General features: G+C 41.6%; 1 protein-coding gene across 3 annotated transcripts in view; it reads left to right on the top strand.

Annotated features, from left to right (window-relative positions):
• CSGALNACT1 (chondroitin sulfate N-acetylgalactosaminyltransferase 1) overlaps nucleotides 1-18,709 on the top strand; it is a 51,699-nt gene that overhangs the window by 21,586 nt on the left and 11,404 nt on the right. For 2 of the 3 annotated variants that reach the window (XR_010071405.1, XM_063337156.1), the window contains exons 3-6: nucleotides 5,396-5,652; nucleotides 7,335-8,256; nucleotides 16,389-16,605; nucleotides 17,847-17,948. Coding sequence is in view for 1 of the 3 variants with exons in the window: in XM_063337156.1 (XP_063193226.1) it covers nucleotides 7,623-8,256; nucleotides 16,389-16,605; nucleotides 17,847-17,948 (953 nt within the window). In the remaining 2 variants the exon portion in view is untranslated. Of the gene's footprint in view, nucleotides 1-5,329; nucleotides 5,653-7,334; nucleotides 8,257-16,388; nucleotides 16,606-17,846; nucleotides 17,949-18,709 lie in introns of those variants that run through there. The other variant, XR_010071406.1, reaches the window with a different exon arrangement.

Below are 18,709 nucleotides of genomic sequence, written 5' to 3'. Positions count from 1 at the left end.
AGTTAATGAAGTTCAAGTCCACCATCTGGCTTGGTACGGGGGATCCTAGCTGTACCAGGGGACTTCTGTCAAAGAGAGGAAGAGGGAACCTGCAGGTCAGACTGGATTGTTCACGCATCTTAAAACTATAGTGCTACCTTACAAGGACTTTGATAGGATAGGGACCTTAAGTCACTGTTACTGTACTTTATCACCTAACAGCTTTTCTCAAAGCAGTGGACTTTCATTGCAGTTTGCAGGTGCAGGTGAAATGCTGGTGTGATTGCAGCTAAACCTATGAGTGCTTACGTAGCCCTGTCTAAGCAGTCCTTGATAAATACTGTGACATGTGCAAACTGCTTTCCACTCCACTGCTCAGCCAGGCTAGGTTTTCCTGTTTCTGAACACAGCTTAATTGTGCATGTTTGCACATTTTATCAATGGATAAATGACTCTCCTGCTTAATTAGATATGCGCTAAACCTTTCACTGATCCATGGCCTATGTCACAGGTCTGTGCACTGGGCTCCAGATTTCATTGAAAGTCTGGCTGTGGTACTGTGTGTTGTACATCTGGCAAAATCCTTAGGGCTTCTGGCATAAAGTGACATTGATATGTACTTTGTACAAAAAATTTTTAAGTAACAATCACAAAGAGATGGGTCTAAACCCACAAGCATTCATAGTGTGTCCCTACATAGGTGTAGATCCCTTTATTTTTACAGGCTTTGCTGCTGCTGACCTGAGCTACTTTTGTAAGGCTGTGGGCATCTTTGTTCTTAAAAGGAATGACTGTTCATTCTTGTGGTGGCAGTCAGTTTTCTTTTGCTTGTGTAAATCACTGAGTGTGCATGTGTAAACATTTCAAAGTGAAGTAACGGCATTTTTTCCAGGTCCAGACTTTAAAATGTATCCCATTATTTGTTTTAATCAGGAAATACTAAAGGATTTTGTGTTCTATCCATTCTCTGAGCCATTTCAGAAGCTGGTATAGCTTGGTGCATGTTAAAACAGAGTTTAGTCTTTCTGGAAGCCCTCTATATGCAGAGCCGTCGTTGAATTAGATCTTAAAATGAAGTAAAATAGGGTAGTATCTTTTAGCTGTTCCCTGGCTGTAGCTTGTCCTTGTTTTGTTAGCAAGTTTCCTGCAAAAAGAAACCGTTCTCAGTTAGCTTGCTGTTTGTTAATCCTTGATGTTGTACAGGGCTGTTTCAGCGTCATGTGATTGGAGCAAAATGCTCCTCTTTGACACATCTACAAAACTGAGATGGGACTTACCTAAATGAAATTAAATTGAAGGTCATGTTCAGAAGGTGCCAGTCTCCCAGCTAAGTTGGCCGTCTCATCTGTGCAGCCCAATCATTAATTTTTTAGGACTAGCAACTATGATGGTTTGTTAGTTTGCTTTTAAAAGACCAGGCTGAACTCCAGGTCAACGCAAATGCATATTTTTCATCTCCATTTTTGCAAAGTTCAAAACAATTTTGGAGCAATTGAATTCTTAAAACCTCAGGTCGGAGCTCACTAATGAGAACTGGGCCTTTAGAGAAAAGTATCATCATTTCTTTCCTGTGGTAGCATGGAGTTAGCCTTTGTGAGTCACCGCGTCTTTGAAGCAGCAGTGCGTGCTTGTCATCCCTTCTCTGCATTTTCTCTTTGGAGCTTGACAGGGCATGCATCTGTCACATTGCCTGCTGGAGGATAAATAGAGTAGTGGAAGCTTCCAGGAAAGTAATGTAAAGGCTTTTGGAAGTATTCTGTAGTACCCCCAACTAACAATTGTACTGTGGGTGTGCATGTTTATATACCTACAAGTCAGTGTGTTTAGCAGGGAAGGGCAGTGTGTTGTGGTTGTAAGGTGGAAATCTGAGTGTCTCATACAAAAAATAACATTCCTAATACAGACTCCTGCAATTGCTCATTATTGATCTGTGGGAAACTGCCAAGTCTTTCACAGATAAGATTGTTCTGGGGGAGAGAAAGCGGGTCTGGGAGTGTTGTTGCAGTTACTTAAAGTAATAGTGCTTTTTTGTAATAAAAGGTGACATTACTGGTATGTGGAGATAATTTTAGATGTTACATTGGTTCTTTTCAGATGTAGTTAGGACTTAATTGATGTTTAATTTTTGTGGTGTTTTTTTTTTTTACTTTAAAACGGGCTTGATTTACAGCGGAGAGTGGAAAGCAATGATTCTTTCACTCTCGCGTGTGTATCCACATTGATACACCCCCACACAGAATGTGTATGCACTGGGAGGACAAAGGGAACACAATACTCCTTTTGAGTGTTTTTTTTTAAATAGAAATAATGATACTGTAAAGATAATAATTATTACTGGATTTCTACTGTAATAGAAATAATGACTATGATAAAAGTTGAAACAACTCTGGCATGTTTACTGCATATAAGAGCAGAATGCTTTCAGGCTTTGTGTTCTGGACTGTCTTTGGGAAAGTTGTTTACATGAGCATCGAGACCAGGTGTAAGTTGATGGTCTAAAGCAAGTACACATGGACTTCAGAACTCAGCTGAAGTGGCGTGGCAAGATGCTGCTGTTAAGTAAAGTCATTGATTTACCTTAATAAGAGGGAACCAATTAAATTAGCAGCACTGGGGTCCAGAGTACTGATAAAGGGAAAAGTTATAACTTCTGCGTTGGTTTTGTAACTTTCAGAGTGAGAAGCATATAGCAGTATCTTCAATGTAAAACCAGCCACTTCTTAGTTTCCCCACTATAAGAAAACATAGTATTTTCAGGAACGTTAACGCTTTTGAGGGTTTCTTGTTTTGTTTAAGACTGCTTATGATAGTTGTAACCTGTTGGCAAGATGATCAGATTGTAATTGTTAATTATACAGGGGAACAGTGTAATTGTGGGGGAGGTTACATACCGAGACTTTTCTCTTTGAGAGTACTTGTGGCAATGCAAGTAAGAGTTTCTGTGGAAGATGACTCGGGAATCAAAGATTAGGAAATAAAGATTTTTACAGTAAGTTGTCTACTGTTTTCAAGTATTGGCATTTAGCATTTTGATTCTGGACACTATTTCTTAACAATCTGTTATTTCTGTTTCAAGTATCTCTATCAATTGCAAACCAGATGTTAGCATTTTAAGTCGTTTGTTTGGGATGTGTGAGTGTCAACCCAAGAGGGAGAAGTGGTGTGGTTTTTAACAGGGGACAATACAGCAAGGCTATGAAGATGTACCCAGTCACTTTATCAGACAGGTTCTTTTCTTTAGTCAGCCTTTTGTTTAATTCAGCCCTGGGCAGATGAGCTGGGCTGAGAAGTTGTTGAGAAATCATGATTTGGCATTAAGGAGAAATAATTTCTTTTTGCATTCCCTCCACATGCACCTTAAACACTTGTCTGAGGCTATGCACAGTCCTTGTAATTAAAAAGTTCAAGGTAAATGCCAAGTGGCTGCAGAGCGTCTTTTTTTTTTTTTTTTTTTTGTAAGGTATTTAAAGTCTGGGTGAAACATCTGTTTTTTCCTCCCCATAGCTCATTTTAGAGATTAATATGATTCTAGTGAAATCTCACTGCGATGTGTGCTGCTGTTCAGTGAAGATGTTTCAAACATCTACACAAAAATTAATTGCAGCTTCTGCCATTCACTGCCTCTATTAAAAAACAAAACAAACAAAAAACTACCATGAATTTCAAAAAGGTTTATGACCTAAAATGGTAGTTGCCAGTCTGAGTTACACCTGCAATAGGAAGCTGTGGCAGAAAGTACTTGAAAACGTGGAATTATTTGGCATTGCCCATGCCGTATGTGCTGAGACATCACTGCCTCTGCAAACGTGCCTGTTCTTTTGCCATCCATTTCTTCCTCAACATGAAGAGGGAGGAGAGTGTGGAGCTCAGAGGGGAAATACATACACAGAGTTATAATGTTTTGAGTCCCTTTCTTCTGCACAAATTCTCAGTTTGGCTTTTGGGAGTCAAAAATTCAGGCTTAAAATATGTTGTCTTTTCTGTGCAGCGATCTCTACAGTCCATTAAAAATCCAGATGCTGGTGAGTAACAGTGGTGGGTGCATACCATTCAAAATTTCAAACGAACCAACTTTCTTAAGTTTTGCTGCTCCCTATGACTGGGTGCAGCACCCGCCACTGTGCAGAGCCATTTACACAGGGCTTACAGTGATGACAGAACCTGTTTCTGTGTTTAGATCATTTTTGGGCACAGGCTCCTTGAAAACAAGTGAAAAGCACTTCTGTGAGCTGGTCTGACCTCTGGCTGGGCTAACAGGTTGAAGTGAGGTTGAAGATATTTTTGCAAACAGAGGCTTTTTTAGAATTAATGTCCTTTTCCTCAGCTATCAGACTAACCACTGCATATTCGTTAAAACTTCTCTTTGCAAATAGACTAATACTGCTTGGTGCAGCTGACTGCTGTGAAATACAGAGGTGTTTTTGTCAGTTCCTGGAAAAAACTGACATTTCAGTTTGTCTCCCCTTCATCTCAGATTCTCTCAGTTGGTGTGAAACTGTGTAGGTCTGGTGAAATCAACAGAACGGTTGTTAGGAGGAGTCACCATCCCTGGCTTTCTGGTACTGTCTGTGCAGCTGAGATGCCTTAGCTGTGACCACCTTCAGTGTTGACTTAAAGTAATCTGCTTTTTTTGGCACTGACATGGATTGGGACTGCTTTCACAAGCATGCCCATGAGATAGTGGTACAGTAACAGCTGTATATTTAAATGTCAGTCACTATAAGGCAATGCCACTGAAGCCACCAATACAATTTTAGAAGACAGATCTAGCAACAGAGGGCAAGTAACGAGTGCTTGTTGTCAGGATGCCTCCAGTCATGATGTTAAAATCCCTGTGAAGAAGGTGGAAATCCCCATGGCCTGAATTTCTTGTTACAAGAATGGTGATTCAAAGGACAAAGTAGCTTAGTTAATTTACTGTCCTGAAGTGTTTTTAAACATACATTTTAGATGAGTGAGATTATAAACCAGAAAACTAGATAGGAAAGAAGGAGCACCCTGAAGACAGAACCAGTATGTTTTAGTGAAGATAGCTATATATATATATATATACACACACACATATATATTTTAAGGTCAACATTTGAAGAGCTCTTTACGCAAAACGCGAATCTGTTGCTGCTTACAGAAATGAAATTGTGTGTTTATCTAAGCCATTGAGATGTAATTTCAGTTTATACCGTGTTAGCACAACTAATCCTTTCAGTGATGTTCAGCTTCTGCCAATTCAGTCAATGGACTAATTGTGTGAAGTGAAGCATACAAGCACAGCAGTGTTTTATGTACTACATCTCACCACTTCCTGACCCTGTCTCACTGCACACTACCTTCTTGCAGTCTTCTAGCCAGATCTCTTGTAGAGTTAGAAATGCCCAGATTAATTTTCCCTGCTTTGACAAGCTCCTTTACGTTGCAGGAGGCCAGCTTTTATAGCGCATCCATAGGAAGCGTCTCCACTACAGCCTTTCACCACACAGGAGACAGACTGAAGATGTAGGCAGCTGGCAAATGTGAAAGCAATGAAGAGGTGTTCTGAGGCTGACAGTGCTTTTTATAGTATGTGCGTTTTCTGGGAAGGGCATAAGAAGGGAGATAAACAGGAGAAGATTGTGGCAAGCTGAAAAGTAGCTGTAGCAGATCAAGATGTTCCAAAGAGAAGATCACAGCAAAAAGGTAAGGGCGCCAACTTCATCCTGTCCTTTTTCCTGATGCTTGAATATTCTCCTCAATGTCAACAATTCTTCCTTTAAAAGCACTGACATTTTCTGGAGAATCCTATAAATACTCTAATAGCTATTCAGCATTACTTAGAGAAAAATAGAGTAGTATTTTTACAGCTCACTCTAGCCCCCTCAATTTCTAGTCTAAAAGTGTGTGGGGTTTTTTTCCCTAGAAGCTCTGCAGACTGATCAAATATTGATAACAGTTCAAAGATCAGAAATATCTCTGCATAACTGCTGTATGTAGAGTAATAGTCAGTCAAGCCCATGGAGGGGGAAGTCATCTAGCAGTTGATAGAAAGTCCTACGGAAGACTTTGACTCAAGACTAGAAATAACTGAAAATAACTCCAAAACTCTTATTCTTAGATAGACTGTTTTTACTTAACGGTCTGCCGGCAAGGAAGTGTGACTAAAATGGCTATCAATCTCTATTGTCAAAAGAAGTGTCATAATGTCATGCATGCATTCACGGGGTGAGTGTCACGGGGTTTATTTGATTGTGTTTGAGTCTAACAATGCAGTGTCACAGTGTAATCTAGAATGTTACTCAGTCTTGGCCGAAATCTACTGTCAGCTGAGTAAATGATGAAGTTCCTTGCATCAGCATGGATTTGGGACAAAACTGAAGGATTTTGAAAATCCCGCTGGTAGTGTTCTCAGCGCAATTGTTTTAATGTAGCTTACAGATCAATATTCATCTTCAGTCATCTAATTTTTCTTTCCTGTTTCTAAGTATACTTCAGGAAGTCTTACTAAAAAAGATAATGTTCACAGTTTTAACTTCTCTTATTTTAAAAAATACCTAAGCCAGCTTTCCCTAAACCACCTCTGTGGTCTTCATTCCTGAGCAGAGAGCATACCTGGAAAACACAGTAGTAGCGTACGTTGTTGCAAGACTTTTTATAATGTTATAAGAAACAGAAGGGGGCTATTAAATGATAGCATAGTGTGCAATAATGACAGCTTCCCAGATGTAAACAAAGCTTCCCCTGATTTTGAGTAAGACTTGATCTGGATGCTCCTGAAAAAATCTATTCCTAGTTCTTTGGCTTTTATGGGAGCATCTGGTAGGATATGTCAAAAATGTTAGTTGCAGCAAATGGCCTTGATAACAGTTTCTAGTTTCCTGGTTATCAAATTTATGCTTTAGGTCAGGCTTTATATGTTCAAATGGGACCACATTTGTCACCTGGTGTTTTGGAAAAACATGCCTGGAAGCTGAAATGTATGCAGTAGCTGTGGGACTGACTACCTTCAAAATTTGAGTGCTCCAAGAGTTGAGAATGCTTGGAGGGCCATCATTGCTCGGATGAACTGAGCACTTTAACATCTCACCAGAAAGTAACAGATGACTACTTCCTACTATTTCTAAAGCATGGCGGACTTTGAGTCCTGGACTAGTTTTTCATTGGCAATGGGCCAAGTCATGTTATTAAAATTAAATGCATGCATACAGGATTTCCTGCATAAAGGTCTTGGCACCTTTTGTGTCTTACCACAAGCACTTCGCAGCTCTGAGATCTGCCAGAACAGTTGAGAAACAAGGTAAATTCATAGAACACTCTCAATGGTCTGGACTAAATGACCAAATTCTAATGTGCCTGAATGACTGTCCTTGTCATTTGTCTTTCAGGTTCTCAGGCTCCATCAGCCACCAGCTGATCACATTGCAGCAGCGTAGGTGTTGCCATGAGGATCAGGAGCTGTCCTGTCTGCTTCGCGGCTTGTCTTTTGGTCCTGTTGGGTAAAAACCAGAGAGAGCCAAATATAGAGGCAGAGCACACCTTTTAAGAGAGCTGACAAGCCAGTTCCTGCACATACATGCATCTGTGTGAGAGTACTCCAAGTCCAGGGGCCTCTGTGGCACTGCATGGATGCAAGAACTGTTGCATGTGTGGGGTTAGACTCTGCTTTTTGAGAGATGATGCTCCGACGAGGATGTATTCTATTTCTCCCCCGACTTGTAGGCCTGCTGGTGGTGGCCTGTTGCTTGGTGTCTATTGTTTATATGTTGGCTTGCACACCCAAGGGTGACAACCAGCAGCTTGTCTTGCCCAGAGTGCACAGTCCAACTGTGAAGGAGGGATATGAAGCCATTCTGCAAGAGCGAGAAGAGCAACACCGCAACTATATCATCAGCTTGAAGAAACAAATTGCCCAGCTGAAGGCTGAGCTCCAGGGCAGGAATGAGCAGCTTAAGAACGTGCAGGACCAGTACCCAGACCCCCTGGACATTCGGCTTGACAATAGTAACCCAGAGAAGGTCCAGGCTAACCTGCTGGCTTTTCTCCGTTCCCAAGTAGACAAAGCAGAGGTGCACAGTGGCGTTAAGCTCTCCACAGAGTATGCGGCCGTGCCCTTTGAGAGCTTTACCCTGCAGAAGGTGTACCAACTGGAGACAGGGCTGACGCGTCACCCAGAAGAGAAACCTGTAAGGAAGGATAAGCGAGATGAGTTGATAGAGGTGATCGAGTTAGCTGTTGGGAGTTTGAACAAACCAGAGGGGGACAGCAATGCAAAACACCGTGTATACACAGCCTCTGACTTCATTGAAGGTTTGTATGCAGACAGCAGGTTAGAAGGTCCACATAGCACTGGTGAGGGGGTTCTGGTGTAACTGCGTTGCTGTGGGAGATGGGCATTATCTCAGAGCACTGACATCTGGGATGGTGTTAGTGCTGTCACCCAGTGATGCTGTCTCAGGCACAACTGCAGAATGGCAGCTTTCCTGGGGAATGAGACTTTGTGGCAACAGAGCCTGCCAGTCTCTCATAGTGACCACCAGTGTGTGCTCACAGCTCTCCAGTCATGTCCTTGCCTCAGAACTGACAAAGCGAGGAGTCAATGACCAGGCTGCGATCCCAGATCTCTTACCAGTGTTAAGACTGACAACTGCAGTTCAAATCCAAATTCCACTGTTACCCTTACTTCCACTTGCACAGCTCTGCCAGAGTCAGAGTGGCAAGACAGGTTTTGAGGACAGCAGCTGACGAGCTCAGTAACTCAGCTGGTATTACCTACAACTTCAAATAACTAGGAAAGCTTAGCCTTTACTAGTTATCTCCTCTATCGCGAGTGGTGCACCTTAGCTCTTGGATTCTAAAGTGAGCTAAACAGTCTTTACCCTCACATGTAATATTGAGGCAGTTATTGTGGATTTTTAAAGTGCCAATTTTAACATCAACAAGTTTTACTTCACGTCTTTTGTCACTAAATCCAAAGTGCTTTCTTGTTTCCAGTCAGACTGCCTTTTCCCAGCCAGCCAGAGGCACCAGATGTAGTCCAGGAGTTGTGATGTCTCTGTGGTTGGTACCTGTTCAGGTTATCCCCTGCTGCATGGCAACTCTGACTTAAAATGGTAGGGACATGTGCAGCGGAAACACGATATGAGAGAAGAGTTCACAGATCTTCTTTCCAAGGGCTCATGACCATTTCTTATTCAATGAGAGTGCTACATTTTTACTTGTAATATGGCTGTCCTAGTTTCACTTCATAGGAGCTGGCATATTCCCTGCTTATTGTTCAACAGTGTTGTCGGTAAGCGAGATGTTTGTGCTGCAAGTGGATAAGATGCCCACCTTTTATGGAATGATGGCTCTAATGTGCTGAACACAAGCCTCCATGCTTGTCTCACTAGTGATTTTGCTGTGGATTGTTTTCTTCATCCAATATTTATGAATAGAGCAGAGCAAAATGCATCCAACATGTGATGAGGACAAACTATTGCTGTTGTGCAATGTCCAGTTGTTCATTTCCACTGTCTATGTATGTTCCTCTGGTGATGGTGCTATCAAGAGACAGTAGGTTCTTGAGGCCGTGGTGGGATATACCTGCCATTCTGGCAGGTGCCTCCCATAGCAGGGACATGAGTTGTTCAGACTGTGGAGACCTTGATGAGGCAGATCCTGGCTCCCCTCTGGTCCAGGCACTTCCTTCATACCAGTCAAATTCCTCTAGCTCAGACATGGGACCAGGGCCTGGGACTGGGAAGTGCCGTTGCCTGCCAGCATTTGAATGCATCATGGAGCTACATGCTTCCAGTCTCCTTTCCGTTTGTTATGTTTATCATTTCAAAATATGTTTCCACTGTTTATTACAGGAGCTGAACAAGCATGCATGACTGTTTGGCACCAGCTGTTTCATGAGGAGAGGGTGAGGGGAAAGGAGATGTTTCCTGACATGCGTTGCTTAATATTCCATTAAATTAAACCTTTTGCTTAGAGCCTGGCTTTATGCACAATCAAAGGTCTTTGCTTGGGGAACAGAGCAGAATCCGCTGATCCAGTGTGCAGAAAGGCATGGGGAAGGGATGCACACTGCAGTGCTGTCTCTGTGGAGTTTCTTCATGCACTAGTGGCCTTGCTGGCTTTCACAAAGCACGGTGAAATAATCCAGAGGGAGGAAGCCCTGCATGCTACTTGGAGCTCAAGAAACCAAAGCCCTGCATGCGGCTCAGTATGAGCTCAAGAAACCTTCCTTGTGTCCTCCTCCCCTGCAGGCAAGCCCTTGCTTCATAGGTGCAAGGTAACAAATTCTCATTCTTACTCAGCAGTACAAACTAATTTGGCTGCAAATGCAGGGATCTGTGCATCAGAACTGGAAACAAAGACCTGACTTAGCAGAAGATTTCCCTGCAGAGTTCCTCTGGAAGTCTCTGTCATTTATTGGCAGTCTCTCCCATCCTCCATTCTCCAAGAAAGGCAAAAACCGCTGATCAAAGCACACGCAAATCCATTGCTCTGTGTAACTTGAGCAGGAGAAGGGAGGACTGAGTTTTCTGTTCCAATTCTGCATTTCAAGTATGGTTTGGACTCAGAACTTGTTTTGGAGACAGCACTCTGCAGGTGCCACTGCCTACACAAGTTAGCAAAAGGCTGGATTCCATGGCAGCTTCTGTCATCTTCGTATCAATCCAGCAACACAGCAACAGTGAGTGCCGTTACCCAGCCAGCAAAGCCACCTGTTTTCATTTTCTGGAACTGCCCAGGGTAGCTGGAGCTTTCTGGGAGATGCGGCCCAGGTCTGCACTGAAAGTAGTACCACTTAACCCTGGAAGCTTTTTATCTCCCAGCTGCTCTAGCAAAAACTGCACACAAAAGCTTTATGCATCTCATATGTTCAAGGTGGGGCTACTGCCCTCATCTTAAGGCTGAGCAGGTGGAGGGATGTGGTGTAAAGAAAATCAGGTAATCAGGGCCAGAGACAGGATTCAAAGCCTGAACTGCTTCTCTTGATACGTGAAACGTGTCTGCATTCAGTGCCCTATTCAGTGAAGCCTTTGACACTGGCTTTACTCAAGTGTGTTCCTGATCCTAAGTCTTAACTAGCATATAGTAGTGCAAGTTAATCTTGTTTGCTTGGGCCTCTTGTGTGGATTTTTCAATTCTTGTGGGTCACATGTCGTACCTCCTATCGTTTTTTCAGTACTTGTTCCTTGCTAACATATGTCAATAGGCAGGATGGTGGTGCGGTACAATAAATTTGATTAAGGTCTCTATCTCTTCCAATTTTCCCTTTCATGCCTCTGTTTTTATCTTTGCAGAGGGAAAATGTTACGTCAAACATTTCTTACATTTAAGGAGAAATGTTTTGTCTCTGTGGCTGGGATGTCTTAAAATAAGTATTGCATCCTCTGCAGTTTCTAGACAAAACCACTCGTGCGTGGGAATTAGACTGTGACCCTAGTACCTTACATCTGAGCTAAACTCCTTCTCAGCAGATTTGCTGTTACTTGAAATTTGGATAGGATTCTCAGACGGTTCTCCTTCCAGGAGTAATAGCTGACACGTGGTGGAATTTTCCATTTTTTCTTATTCAAAACCAAGAGAACCACACCTTCTCCCTGGGGCCTGAAATGTATCCATCTGGCTGCAGCTCTGCTGCGTTTCTCTCTTCACAGAGGCACTTGGGCTGTTCAGCTGCTATAATCGTACCCTCTCCCCCTTATTCCTCCTACTTCTATACCAAGTTCACTGGTTTTCTGCCACGAGGAGTTAGGAAGAAACAACATGGAAAAGATCAGAAATTTCTGTGTCTTATAAGCAGGCAAAAGACAGGAATCCAGTTGCTCAGTAGGCCAAATACAGGTCTGGTCATTAATTTATGTAAATGGCAGCAGAGCTGAATAGATTTGGAAGTCATTCATTTTCTCAAAGATGTAGGTAAAAAAATTGGAGACTCTGACAAGCCTAGGTGTTGTGTTCTGTAAGTGAATGTAATCACTGTCTGGTGATACTCTTTCCGAATGGGAAGAGTTCCAGAAAATCCCTGGCTTGTTTCACAAATGCCCTGCCATGGCACTGTTAAATATGCTATATCATAAGTTTTCCTACCTGAAGTATGTGGCTGTCTAGTGACTGGAATTTTAAATAAGGTCTCAGAGACAAATGAAAAGGAGTAGCTTTGCTTTCTCAAATTGACAGCTACTGGTGTTGGACTAGCTGATGCTGTTTTGCTGTGGAAGCTTATTGGGAGAAAGGATGATGGTCTTCCTCAAAGGCTAAGCTGCTGTATTTTACTGCATGGGAAGTGGGAAGACCACCATAATATTGAGTTAAAATGGGGACAATGAATGCTGATAAATCCTAACAGCGGTTCCTACAACATCTAACAGAATATAAGTAATGAGCACGGGTCCAGGGAGTGTTTTCTCTTGACAGTGGAAGACCTGAAACTTATGGTCTGTGGAAATGGCGCTAAAATTGTCATCCACTTAACAACACTTTGTTAAGGTTGCGTGGCTGTTTGCTAGTTATCAGTTCCATGTAGATCTCTGAAACTTGCTCTACCCTGCTGAATAGAGATCAGGTATTTTCTGTTTCTTTAGAGAGCCCTGGGAATTGCTGCTCCAGAGACTGGACACTTACTGCTCTTAAGTCAACCCTTCAACCCAGATCTGTTTTTGCTTCTCACTTGTCCTTTTCCTTCATTTTAGGGCTAGTGTCTCTGCTGACCCAAAGCTCCTGTTCACTTTTTTACATTGGTTTTCCAAAGGCTCTGACTTTTCTCCCTGCCTCTGAAAGCAACGGTGCATATTCTGAAACATAGCTGCTGTAATAGATGCAATAGATGATCAATTAACCTTCTTTTATCCATAGTGAACATCTGGCCTTTTCAAAGCTTTCATTTCAGGAGCAACCTTTTCAGGAAGAGGGTTCTTGTTTTACTTTTTTGAGACTACCTTTTCCCCCTCTTCATAGCTCATCTCTTAGAATTGAGGCTGCTTGATACATCTTTCTGAATCATGTAAAAAGTCCCGATGGCACAAATGAAGTAGTGCCTTCGGAAATGGAAAAATCTTGTGAAAGGCAGGATGTTCTGCTGGGTGAGTCCCCAGAGTGACTCAAGACATTCAGGCTCATTTCCAAGGCTCTCTGCCTGACCTTGGGCAAATGTATTTGTTCTCTGCTTCTAACAAGAAGATGCTTAAAAAAGGAAAGAAGATGCTTTAAAAAGGGAAAACAAATGGTTTAAATGTACATCAAGAATAAGCATATTTAATTATATGCAGTAACCTGCATACAATTATATTCAAGGTAAAATGTTAGGATTATAAATTCTTGGATTACCACCTTGCACAAGGGAACCTTGCTTTCACCTAAACTGTTTGGTTTTAGCTGTAGTAGAAATCCTGAACAAGAACAAGACTGCAGAGTTAGAAGCAGCCTTTGTTGATGGTTGTATAGCACTAGGAGAGACCCCCTTGGGTTATAACATGCATTCTGGTTCTTCTTTCTTATTTAGCAAAGCTTCCTTTATTGCACAAATGTAGTACATGTCTCTTGGGAATTGGTATTTGTGGTCTCATTGTTTCTTGGCTGGGGTAGAAGAGGATGTAGAAGCAAAGACTTTGAGATATTGCGTGGCAGATATTATTAAATTGGTTAATTTAATATAGATCTTTGTTATTATGAAGAATGTCAGTTCACTATGTCAAACACATTAAACGGTCCTATATATTTCTCTCTAGAGAAAATGCAAATCAGATTTAATTTAGATTTTCATTTAGCTTAATGTCAAAAGGCTACCTTAACCTTCCACAACACTAACTTCCTTGGCAAGACCTGTGTTCAAAAACCACCTGAGGAAATGAGTACACCCAGCAACACACTTGGATCATCAGCAGGCTTTCTGTAAGAATAAATGGAGGAGCAGAATTCAAAGGCCCAGATTTCAGTTCTCTGGCCACCAGCAGTAGGAAATGCAGGGACTATTAGGTCACCATTCAGATGACCTCAAGTGCAGGCTCAAGTTCAATAACAGATGTAGTTCATAGTCTGAACCTTGGGCTTACTATATAGAAAACGCTAGGGGGAGTGTCGTGATTTTGGCTGGATTGGCCAACCAGAATGACAGATGGCCCCTTCTCTCCAAAGAGAGGAGGGGAAGAGATAAAGAGATTTACGAGTTTAGAAAAAGAACTAAACTACTTTAATGAAAATATTAATAAATAAATAATAAAAAATTATGTATACAATATATACAAAACCGTATCCAGCTCCCAGGATGATGATTGCGTCACCAGCAGACACAGGGAAAGTCCCAGACTGGAGTCAGTGATGGACAGGAGCTGGATTCTGGATCTGGAGTCAGGAATGCTCAGATCGGGATCAAAAGCAGACAAGCACGCAGGGTCCTCCTCAGACATCGGCCACTGAAGAAAGAGACTTGGCCCTTTGATCCCTCAGCTTTTATACTGAGCATGATGCAGATGGGATGGAATACCCCTGTTGGTCAGTTTTGGGTCACCTGTCCTGTCTGCTTCTCCCTACAGGTGTGACCCCTCTATGCTTTTCCGCTTCCGATCCTCTAATGGGGCAAATAGCGAAGCTAGCTGACCTTGGGTGTTATAGCAATAAGTATAAGCAAGAGCCTCTGTGTGTACCATTCCTCGGTATAATCAGGTCTTGTCACTTGGAGAGTGAACAGTTTCTGACCAATATGCTGTTACTTTCAGAGGTTAGTCAGTTAGAAGAGGCCCAGCTAAAAAGTAAAATTACAAAACAGAAAATTGGTTCTGTTTTACCTCAAACCAGGACAGGGAGTCAAGGGCACAGCTTTAAAAGATTACCAGTAAAATAATGATGGAGCTGCTATCTCATTAGAATCACCTGCTATCCTGGAGAGAGGATTGTATCATTCGTTGAATCAGCTTATATTAGAAATAAAACATGAAGTGAATAACAGATCAATATATCTCCATCTAGTATTAACTAACTGAAGTGCTCATTAAGAATAAAACACTTACACCGTGAAAGTGAAAATAAGACAGTTCACAGAACTCTGGCCAGATAATATCACACCTCATTAATCTTTTGTATGTTCTGGATTTACCGATGTAAAAGCTACGATACAAGATGAAGAGCTTATGTCACTTCGCTGTTCAAAGAAACCTTTGACCCAGACCTTCACAAGAAATACAGACAGAGCTAACAGTCTGTGGTTTAGACGCACAGCAATGTTATACATCAGGGAATCACTAAGATTAAAAAAAAAAAAAAAAAAAAGGTATTATTTTCATCAAGCTGTTCTTCATTAATAGAGAGAGAAAAAAGAAGAAACAAGTCAAGTGGTGGAGTTTTCTTCTAGACATCTTTTTCTTGTCTCTGGAGTTTCTGCAGGAGATGGAAAACCATGAAATTATACTCTTCTACTGGTGAAGCTGTTAGGATATTTACAGTGGCTTAACAAGTAGTTAGAATTAGCTTTTAATTATTTCTTCTTAAACTTAATGGATCTAACTTTGAAAAGGCTTTATTTCAGTATGCACTGTAGGTAATGAAGTGTCAATTAGAGTGGGTAAAATCTATAGCCTTTTTGCCAACTTTACCTCATTTAAGGTATCAGAGTAGTGCTTCAGTGGGACATGACCAATGTTGTTATAGTTCATGTCAGCCCCCAGCATGGGACCAATTTCACCCATCCAGTATGTTAAAAGTTCCTTCTATACGTGAAATAAGTACATGCTTTTGTGAATCAAATATCCTTGGAGACCATTTAATGCAGTCTTCAGGATTGTGTCCTAGGTCTAGCTTCTGAGAAACTCCATAGTGTCATCCTTGCAGACCATTACTCGCCCAGGAGTGGGCATCGTTGCCACAAAGAAAATAAAAGTCTCTTGAGAGTTGAGTAAAAGGAGAGTTTTGTCCTGATTGGGAGTGAGTGAAGTTGACGGCTGCTGGGGGCTGGTTGCATAGTTTTATTAGGGGACTTCCCAGAGAACCTTCCAGAAAGGAGGAAATTAACGTGCTCACTAGGAAATTGCTTTTCTGGGAGATGGCCTAATCATTCATATTGCAGAGAGGCAGGCTGCCTTTTGCAGTCTCTGCATCCCCATTACCATGCATGCCTGCAGTGTGCAATTGGAGCAGTCTGAAAAATAAGGACAGCATGTCTGCTGGGTTATACTGAGTGTGAGCAATTGGTAACCTTCAGAGGTTTGTAACTCAGCCAAGCCTAGGAATGTGCCTGCGAGAATACCAAATGGTTCCTGCAACCCTGGGGCTGTGTCCCTGTCATAATGACAGCCTCCTCCAAACAGTGGTGGATCGTGTACTGATTTAAAAGTAAATATCTCATGCCTCTGCTGCCTTTTCAGCTTAGGTGTAGCATATGAGGACTGTGTCATTTTTTTTCCCGCAGGAGCCCAGCTTTAATCCAAAAACTCCTCTCTCTTGTTTTCACACAGGGATCTACCGCACAGAAAAAGACAAAGGCACGTTGTATGAGCTGACTTTCAAAGGAGACACAAAACATCAGTTCAAGAAGATTGTTTTATTCCGGCCATTTGGTCCTGTAATGAAAGTGAAAAATGAAGATGTCAATATGGCTGACACACTTATTAATGTCATTGTGCCATTGGCCAAGAGAGCCAGCAAATTTCGACAATTCATGCAGAATTTCAGGTAGGTTTCCATTCCAGTGCTGCCTTTGCTTTTTCTTACTTGGAAAGTAAGATGCAATTTCAGGAGTTATGAAGGCCTTACTCAGTAAAAATCATACTACTTTTACATAGCATTTCATTGTGCCACTAAGAAGTAATTTTTGAAATTACAGAGACTGAAAGGCATTTGGCTGCTTAGTGCATTGTGACTAGCAGTAAAAGCAATTATATTCCAGTCATCAGTGTTTCTGATTTGCATGTACCTGGCATATGTGTCTCAGTTTGTTTTTTGGGGCACATGCGACTGTGACAACATGAGAATTTCATGCCATTAGTTGCAAAGGAATATTTCTAAGGAAAAAGGAAATTAGTGCTCCCAGACACTTTTCCAGGCCCAATTAAAGATTAAGGCAATAAGACTCAAGAAGGAAATGTATTTGAACTTTCAGAGCAGTTACTTTTAAACTTATTTTTCAGCATAGAGATGATGCTTGGAGGAAGAATGTAATTGAGGTGTAGCTTTAAAGAGCTGCCCAGAAAAGACTGTGTTAGCAACAGATACTGGCTCTTACAGTGGGATTTGTTTTGCCTAAAAATATTTGTTTTGCCATCTAATTTGTTTTGCCATCTAAAAATAGGCTCCTTGTCTAAATTAGCCATCTGATAGTTGCTTGTTTAAGGATGGGAGAAATCACCCTCTGGTCATGCTGATCTCTCTACTGATTAAGATGAACTCTTGCTGACTAAACTTTGTGGAAGTTGAGGCATGATGTCTAGCATTATTTAAGATTGGTCCTACCCTTAGGCTACTGGCTTGATCTCTGGTTGATACTTAGATTTTAGTAAATGTTTCTTAACAAAATGCGAAAGATCTGAACTCTGGAATATCTGTTACTAAAAATCAAGGTTAAGAGTAGGGTATGTATAGCTTCTTTAAAATCCCTCTTCTCATATTCTCCTAAGTACTGGAGTTATTGCCTTGCCTGATCATTCTTCCTGGGCTGGATGGCCTGTTTTAACAGTGTCCATCTATTAATATAATAAACACTGTTTGAGAGTTTTTTCCTAATCTGCCTGAAAGATAATCTCTCCCATCTGACAGAGGCAGTGAGGCCATTTGTCAGGACGAGGATCTCTGTCAGTGAATCAGTGCCCTCAGGAATGACTTCCAAGGTTCAGCCTACTCTGCCTTCTCCTGTGGGTGTAGGTTATTGAAGAAAGCTAACTTCTGGAACAAGTAACAAATCTGCCTCTGTTCTATAGGGAAATGGGCATTCAGCAGGATGGGAGAATTCACCTCACTGTAGTTTACTTTGGAAAAGAACAAATGAATGAAGTCAGAGCAATACTTGAAAATACCTCCAAGTAAGTACCTGAATGTCTGATGTGTGCTGTTCATACACAGCGATCGTACCATGAACTGGAGACTAGATAGCTGTCCAGACTCATAGTCGTGCCAAAAAGTTCTAAACTGCATTGGAAAAAAACAGCTTTATTTCCATTGTATCAGATAAAACCAGTCTTATCCTGACAGTCCCATATCTGTGGTTTTGTGATGTTGGTTTTTAGAACCCCAAAGCAGATTTTACTGAATTTACCTCAGTGCAGCTTTTTTTTTTTTTTTCTTTTCCCCCTCACACTGGTAACTTCTTTTGTGCTTTTGCAAGTGGCTCTAACTGTTAGGACTGAAAGTTAACTTCCAAAGGCAGGTGCAGACAATTTCAGTAGAGCACACAAGAACCAGATACTTTTGGCCAGGTGTGATCTACTGTGCTTGCATAACTGTGTTTGTCAAGATCATGTGGCAATGTAGCCTTTTGTTATCTCCATGTGGGAGGAAGATCCTTGTACAGATACAGTAATACGGCCACAGGTATTTTATATTTGCCTACTAAAGATATTTTTGTCCATCTAAGCCTTGTTGGGATTCTTGTGAGGTCTACCCAAAGAATCTCTGTGACAGGAATGCTAGCTTAGGAGTACACGAGTCAAGCTCTGAATGTAGACATAGTGGAAATCTCCTCAAGACCCAAAGAGGCCATCTCTTCCCTCAAACTGCTCTCAGAACTGTGATGCTACAGATTTCTACATTAATTGTTTCATATTGGGTTCCTGCCTACACTTGT

The sequence above is a fragment of the Chroicocephalus ridibundus genome, chromosome 5 (genome assembly GCF_963924245.1).
Source record: "Chroicocephalus ridibundus chromosome 5, bChrRid1.1, whole genome shotgun sequence".
Taxonomy (NCBI): Eukaryota; Metazoa; Chordata; class Aves; order Charadriiformes; family Laridae; genus Chroicocephalus; species Chroicocephalus ridibundus.
Note: the sequence above shows the minus strand (reverse complement) of the source record. Positions and strands in the feature narration are given on the sequence as shown.